The sequence below is a fragment of the Lepidochelys olivacea genome (assembly GCF_965140295.1).
Source record: "Lepidochelys olivacea isolate rLepOli2 genome assembly, chromosome: 19".
Classification (NCBI taxonomy): Eukaryota; Metazoa; Chordata; order Testudines; family Cheloniidae; genus Lepidochelys; species Lepidochelys olivacea.
Genome location: NC_140429.1, coordinates 6711537 through 6718008, shown reverse-complemented (window position 1 = coordinate 6718008; position 6472 = coordinate 6711537). Strand labels below are relative to the sequence as shown.

General features: G+C 51.9%; 1 protein-coding gene across 2 annotated transcripts; it reads left to right on the top strand.

Annotated features, from left to right (window-relative positions):
- The first annotated feature begins 128 nt into the window (after positions 1–128).
- Positions 129–4496, top strand: FAM167B (family with sequence similarity 167 member B). Of its 2 annotated transcripts, none has more exons than XM_084652377.1 (2): positions 129–834; positions 3013–4496. In XM_084652377.1, exons 1-2 carry the CDS (start codon positions 520–522, stop codon positions 3271–3273), a joined length of 576 nt encoding a protein of 191 aa, XP_084508503.1. In that variant the 5' UTR covers positions 129–519; the 3' UTR covers positions 3274–4496. The 2 variants fall into 2 exon arrangements, with proteins under 2 accessions (XP_084508503.1, XP_084508502.1); XM_084652376.1 differs by having other exon boundaries at positions 3010–4496.
- Positions 4497–6472: the final 1976 nt, after the last annotated feature.

Below are 6472 nucleotides of genomic sequence, written 5' to 3'. Positions count from 1 at the left end.
TGATCCACCCTTGGCGCTGTATAAGTGCCTGGGGGTGGGGCAGGAAAAACCCTGAACAGAGCTGAGCTTTTTTATTTTTCTTTTTTCTGTTTTTTCTTTTTTTTTTATGGCTCTGTAGCAGCCTTGAATCTCAAGTGACCTTTCAGCCTCCCTTGATCTCAGAGCTGGGTGGAGAAGCAGTTTCATTTCTGTCCTGATAATAAACTGGGAAGGGAAGGCATGTCTGTGGGATAAATTACTTTTCGCTCCCACAGTCCTTTATGTCCCCAGTGAAACTTCCTTTCAAAGAACAGGGTGTCTCCGCCCAGCTGGAGACAATAATATTTTTTAAAAAAAAACCCACCTCCCCAGGCCTCCAGGCAATTAAAGTTCCTGCTCATTTATAATCATCATCGAGTTCCAAGGCTTTATTGTTCATTCCAGAAATAAATAGTTCTCCTGCTCACACGCGCACACACAGAGCGAGCCAGCTCTGCCACAGGCAAATGTTCCTCTCTCTTGCACCTTGCAAGCATAGCCATGTCCTACAGCCACCTGAAGTTCAAGGAGCTAGGAGAAGAGGAGTCGAACTTGGACAAGGAGAACCTGGACAGTGTGAAGGCCCTGACGGCCAAGCTGAAGCTGCAGACTAGGAGGCCTTCCTACTCGGAGTGGAAGGCCCGAGTGCAGAGCCAGTCCTGGAGGAATGGGGTCAAGGAGGGAGCCATCAGCTCGCTGAAGGAAGAGCAGGGAGGAGAGGTGTTTCTGGAGGGGACTCAAGCCAAAGTGCCGTCCGGGAGCATCTGTGGGTTTGCCACCATGGATGATGCCCTGGAGTGGCTCAGGGAGGAGCTGGTGAGTACCCCCTGGTAGTTCTGTTGGGAGCACGGCCTCTGTGGGTGAAGAGCAAGGGACAGAGACGGCAAGAGATCTTAAACCATTATCCCAGGCCCCGCAGCAGTCGGTCTCCTGGGCTGTGGAGCTCGGCTTGACATCCCCAGGGCTAAAGGGAAATGGGACAGAGAACGCCTGGGAAAAGGGGAGGGAGTATGAGGATGCTGCGGAGGAGGAGAGAGCCCCTGCCGTGGGCTGGGTGCTCAGCAATTCAATTTGTACCTGGCTTGGATGTCACATCCACGGCCCGGGTGGGGGGAGGGGGTGTCGATTTTAAAGGTGGCACTAGGCTGGTTTGTTCTCCATCACCCTGCTTACTTCAGCACTCTGCACCTCCAGCAGGGCTCATTCCCCAGGTTAGTGCCCCAGGAATCCCGGCTGGTGCTTGGCATTGTCTTGTCCATGTACAAATGAGCCATTTTGATGCCAACGTGCCCATTTCGGTGCCTACCTATCTCCCTAACTCTGGTGTTTATAGGCCTCGATTGACGTTGTCTTCGAGCATTTGTGTGTGGGTGTGAGCTGTGTCTCTCTGCAGGTGCGCTGCAGGGGGACCCCCCTGCCTGGAAGGGCTGGTTGCTTTACCCTTGCAGCGGGTCGGTGCGGATACATGGCAACATGGTTCCTCCCTGAATCATTCCGGTGTGCAAAGCATCACCTCTCACAGCTGTGGCTGGCCCAGTGCATTCTGGGACTCCTGGAGCACCTGTTCCCTAGTGCCCTGTTGTAGGAGTGAGGGCATCACGGGTTTCCAAGCGTGCGGCACTGCTGTGTGGGCGGGAGTTTGGGGGGGCCAGCTGACCTCGGGCAGCTGCAAGGGTCATGGCTTCCTCTCCATGCTCGGGGGAAACCGTTGTAGCCAACACCGGCTCGGCTAGACCCAAAGGAAACACCTCACTCCTGGGGTTGCAACCAACCATTACAGTCAATGCTTGTGAAAGGTCTGGGCAGCTCGGATGTGTGGGCGTGGGGGGCGGCACATGTTCTGCCAGCTCAAAGTGTTCCAGGCCCCATTTGTTGCAACGCTTCTTTGCTTAGTGTAGACACGGCCTGTGTGTGTGTGTGTGTGTCTCTGCATGTTTGTGTGTCTGCATCAGTGCAACTGTGTATTCGTACGTTTGTCCCCAGCTTGGTCCACAAGTCTGTAAGTGCTCGCACACGTCTGTCTTTCTGGTTGTCTGCACGTTTCAGTATGTTTGTGCCTCTGCGTTTGTGTGTCTGTGTGTGTACATCTGTGTGTGTCTCTATCTCTGCCCAGATCTGTCTATGCATCTCTGTATATTTGTGTGTCCATCTGCATGTCTCTCTCTGTCCACGAGCGTCTCTGTATCTCTGTCTCTGTCTTTCACTCCATACATCTGAAGAAGTGGGGTTTTTACCCACGAAAGCTTATGCTCAAATAAATCAGTTAGTCTTTAAGGTGCCACCGGACTCCTTGTTGTCTCTGTCTGTGTGTCTTTCTGTCCATCTCTTGCTGGGTCTCTGCAGTGTGTCTCCACCGTGTGGCTTCATCTCTCTGTCTGGGTGTCTCTGTGTGTTCGCATGTCTCGGGGTTGCCTCTGGCGCTGTGTATCTCTGTCTGTCTGTGTGTCTCTGTGTGTTGGCATGTCTCGGGGTTGTCTCTGTCTGTCTGTGTGTCTCTGTGTGTCGTATGTCCCAGGGTTGTCTCTGGCAGTGTCTCTCCATGCGTCTGCGTGTCTCCATAGGAATGTCTACACGGCAAACGTCAGCCTGCAGCAGCGACTCTCAGAGCCCCCAGTCACACAGCTCAGGCTACCGCGCTAAAACCAGCCGTGCAGCTATTGCAGCTTGGGCTGGAGCTTGGGCTCTTCAGCCCACCCCCTCCCTAGGCTTCAAAGCCTGAGCTCCAGCCCATGTCACAACATCTACACAGCTAATTTTAGCATGGCGGCTCGATCCTTGCAAGCCTGGCGGCGTTGACCCGGACTCTGAGACTCGTTGCCGCAGGCCGCCACTTGACATGCCTCATGCGTCTGTACCTCTGTCTTTGTGTCTCTGCACGTCTGTGGCTCTGTCCGTGCGGCTCTGCATTAGGGCTGCTCTCTGACTCAGTGACAGGGGTGACCTGTGCTCCAGCTGGCCCCCTAAAGGTTCCCCTTTCCCTCCTCTGCACAGCAGGAGATGCAGGCTGTGGATCACCAGCTGGCACGGCAGCTGATGCGGCTGCGGGGGCAGATTCACCAGCTGAAGGTGGAGCAGGTGTGCCACCAGCACAAGGAGATGCTGGACAATGCCACCTTTGGCCTGGAGGGCTGTGAGGAGGACACAGACCTGCTCTGCAACATTCCTCCCAAGGCCGCCTTCTTGCTCTCCACGCCACTCAAGCACATTGGCGTCACACGCATGAACATCAACTCCCGGCGCTTCTCCCTCTGCTGAGGGCCCTGGCCTCCTGCCCAGAGCTGTTTGGGCAGGGCACCTCTTCACAGCCCATCCACATCAGGGGGAGCATTAGCAGGGACCGCTCTCCGGGCCCCAAACCTGGCCAATGGGCGTGCGCATACCTAGAAACTCAGGCTGAAGGCTCGGGTCCTGAGCTGCTGGGTCGGGTTATATACAGGCCAGCGTAGTGGTCAGCCCAGTTATGGAAGCTGAGGCAAGTGGTGAGTGTACAGTGCATTTCCCCCCTTCCTGATGACTGGTGTTGCAGGTCTGTGGGCAAGCAGGGCTGCTGCCTCCTGTCAGATGCCACAGCCTGCCGCCCGACCCTTCCCTGCCATTCACAGCCGCCTCTGGTCAGTCCCTGCAGCGTCCTACGCTGGATACAGCAGCCAGCTAGAAACCAAACCTGACCGAACTGAGGCCGGGCTAACGCGCTGCATGGAGAGGTGCAGAGACCTGCCAAGTCAATGCAGTGCTGAGCCCTGCAGGCCCAGGAGCAGCTCAGCACTGCCCCTTGAGGAACTGGAGCCTGTGGCTGGTTTCAGTCCCTGCAGCAGCCCTGGGGACACTTCTGGGCCTGCCTTGCAAAGACAGGTAGGTGTGCTCTGTGGAACCAGTGCTGCCCACACAGAGGGAAAGCTAAGGGGCTGAGCTCCCACCCTGCCCACCAGATAAGGTTCTTATGCCCTGCAGTAGCCGCATCCCCACCCTTCAGTGCCATAGCTCTGGCCAGGGGCCAGTCCCTCCTCAGCCAGCTCTGTCCTAGCTTAGGAAGCAGCTGTAACTACGTGTCTGTGCTATGCATTTACATTAACCCCCGAGTCACACCTCCCTGAGCTGAAATGCTCGAGCTGCGGGGCCAGAGGTGCACAGGCTGCGGTGGCAGGTACTTGCAGAGAGGGGGCAGGGTTTGGTGAGCAGCTGGATGAATTCTCCCCAGCATGTGAGCCTCATGGCTCAGCTGGCCGGGGACGGGGGAGGGGAAGGTTATTGCTCTAAGGCATCTGTGATGCATATTACGCTGCTGGGTCCCATTCACTACTGCAGAAAACTCAAGAAAAAAGTTTCTGTGCAGAAATAAAAGACGGCGTCTGCAAGTGTGTGTATGGGGGTGGGGGGGATGTGAGAAAACCTGGATTTGTGCAGGAAATAGCCCAACTTGATTGTCATGCACATTGTGTAAAGAGTTGTCACTTTGGATGGGCTATCACCAGCAGGAGAGTGAATTTGTGTGGGGGGGTGGAGGGTGAGAAAACCTGGATTTGTGCTGGAAATGGCCCACCTGATGATCACTTTAGATAAGCTATTACCAGCAGGACAGTGGGGTGGGAGGAGGTATTGTTTCATATTCTCTGTGTATATATAAAGCCTGCTGCAGTTTCCACGATATGCATCTGAGGAAGTGAGCTGTAGCTCACGAAAGCTTATGCTCTAATAAATTGGTTAGTCTCTAAGGTGCCACAAGTACTCCTTTTCTTTTTGCGAATACAGACTAACACGGCTGTTACTCTGAAACTTGTTTCCTTCTGTCTCTCACACACAGTCAGCCTGGCTCCATCCCCAGATCAGGGTCAGGGACACACACACAGTCAGCTCCCCTCGACCTGCAGACATATATGATCTGGGACACTGACAAACGGGGCCTCCTTGCTCGGACCCACCCACCCACAGACAGAAAAACACAGGTCAGGTGGAAACACGCAATGAGGGAGAACTGTCTTGACTCTCAGCCTCTGACCGGCCGTCTCTTCCAATGCGGGCTGCTCAGTCTATCCATCCTTGACCGTGCTGGCAAGTGGTTTTGTGCCCTCGCCCGCGCCCCTTCCACGTCGCTCTTTTGGGTAGCCTAACAAGCGCTGAGAACGTTGGGTTTGTTGCTCTCACTTCCGCTGTGTGTTGTTGTTTCCACTCGGTTTAACTGAGGCCTCAGATGAGGCAGGCGCCCACTGCACAGTGAACCTATGAGCAGCCCTGCCTAGCCAGGTGCCTTTCTCGTTTATGTGCAAATAGGCATGTTGGTTGTCCTCCACGTTTCACCTTCTCGCTGTCTCCTCGTGCGATCATCCCTGAAGACACTTGCAGTTTTCCCCTGGAACTTTTTACGGGCGTGTCTAGAATCTCCTCGGGGAGGGTCATTTTCAGGGGAACATTAGTTTTTACAAACATTACAGTTTTTACTTCATCTGATGAAGTGAGCTGTAGCTCATGAAAGCTTATGCTCAAATAAATTTGTTAGTCTCTAAGGTGCCACAAGTCCTCCTTTTCTTTTTGCGAATACAGACTAACACGGCTGCTACTCTGAAACTTGTCATTAGTTTTTATGATCACAATGGATAATAAATTAATTTGCACTCATCCAAGGATCTCAGAGCACTTTACAAATTCTATTCAAACCAGCTGAGATTGGTCAGTATCATTCTGCCTATTTTAGATATGGGGAAAATGAGGTATAGAGATAGGGCATGACTTGCTCTAAAGATATGCAGCAAACCAGTAACAGAGCTGGGAAGAGAATCTAGGAGCTGGTCTTCTTCTCAAACCATTAAACTACCCTCTCTTCCCAGAGCCAGGAATTGAAACCAGGAGTCCTGACTCCAAGCTCCCAGCTCAAAACATAACCGCACATTACCTCTGTTAGAACCAAGAGCTCCGAGTTGCACTAAAGGATCCCATTAAATGATCATCATACTCACAAAATTCAACAGAAATAAAGGAAGATTTCCTGGACTGAATAATTATTAGAGCCAGTTGAAATTTTTAATACAATAAGGTTGTTTTTTTTAATTAAAATATTGGGGTTTTTTTTTAAATCTTTTGCCAAAAAAATTGTCAATGTTAGCGACGTTTTTAGTTTTCTGTGAAAGCCAAGTTGTGACAGGTTTTCTCAAAATTGTTATCAGTAAATAAAAAATGTTGATCACCATTTTGCTGGCATTTTCCATAATGGTTTCCACTTTAAAAAAAGCAGGACAAGTTCTGAAAAAGTGGATCCATTTCAAACCCTTCCAAAAACAAAACAGAAAAACATATGGAAAACTTGAAATTTTTGCAAAACTGCTGTTTCATTTTTTGACCAGCAATAAATAATAATAATGATGAATTGGTATCAGCTGTTTTTACAGCACCTTTCATTCTGAAAGCGCCAAAAGCCCTTTGTAAACCATATCCAAGAGAGGGGCACTCCGACCGCCACGGA

What these genes read in the sequence shown, in the direction of transcription:
- FAM167B (XM_084652376.1), top strand. Translation starts at nt 520, where the DNA reads ATGTCCTACAGCCACCTGAAGTTCAAGGAGCTAGGAGAAGAGGAGTCG. An exon ending in AGTGGCTCAGGGAGGAGCTG is followed by an intron (nt 835 to 3,009) that starts GTGAGTACCCCC and finishes TCCTCTGCACAG; the next exon opens with CAGGAGATGCAGGCTGTGGA.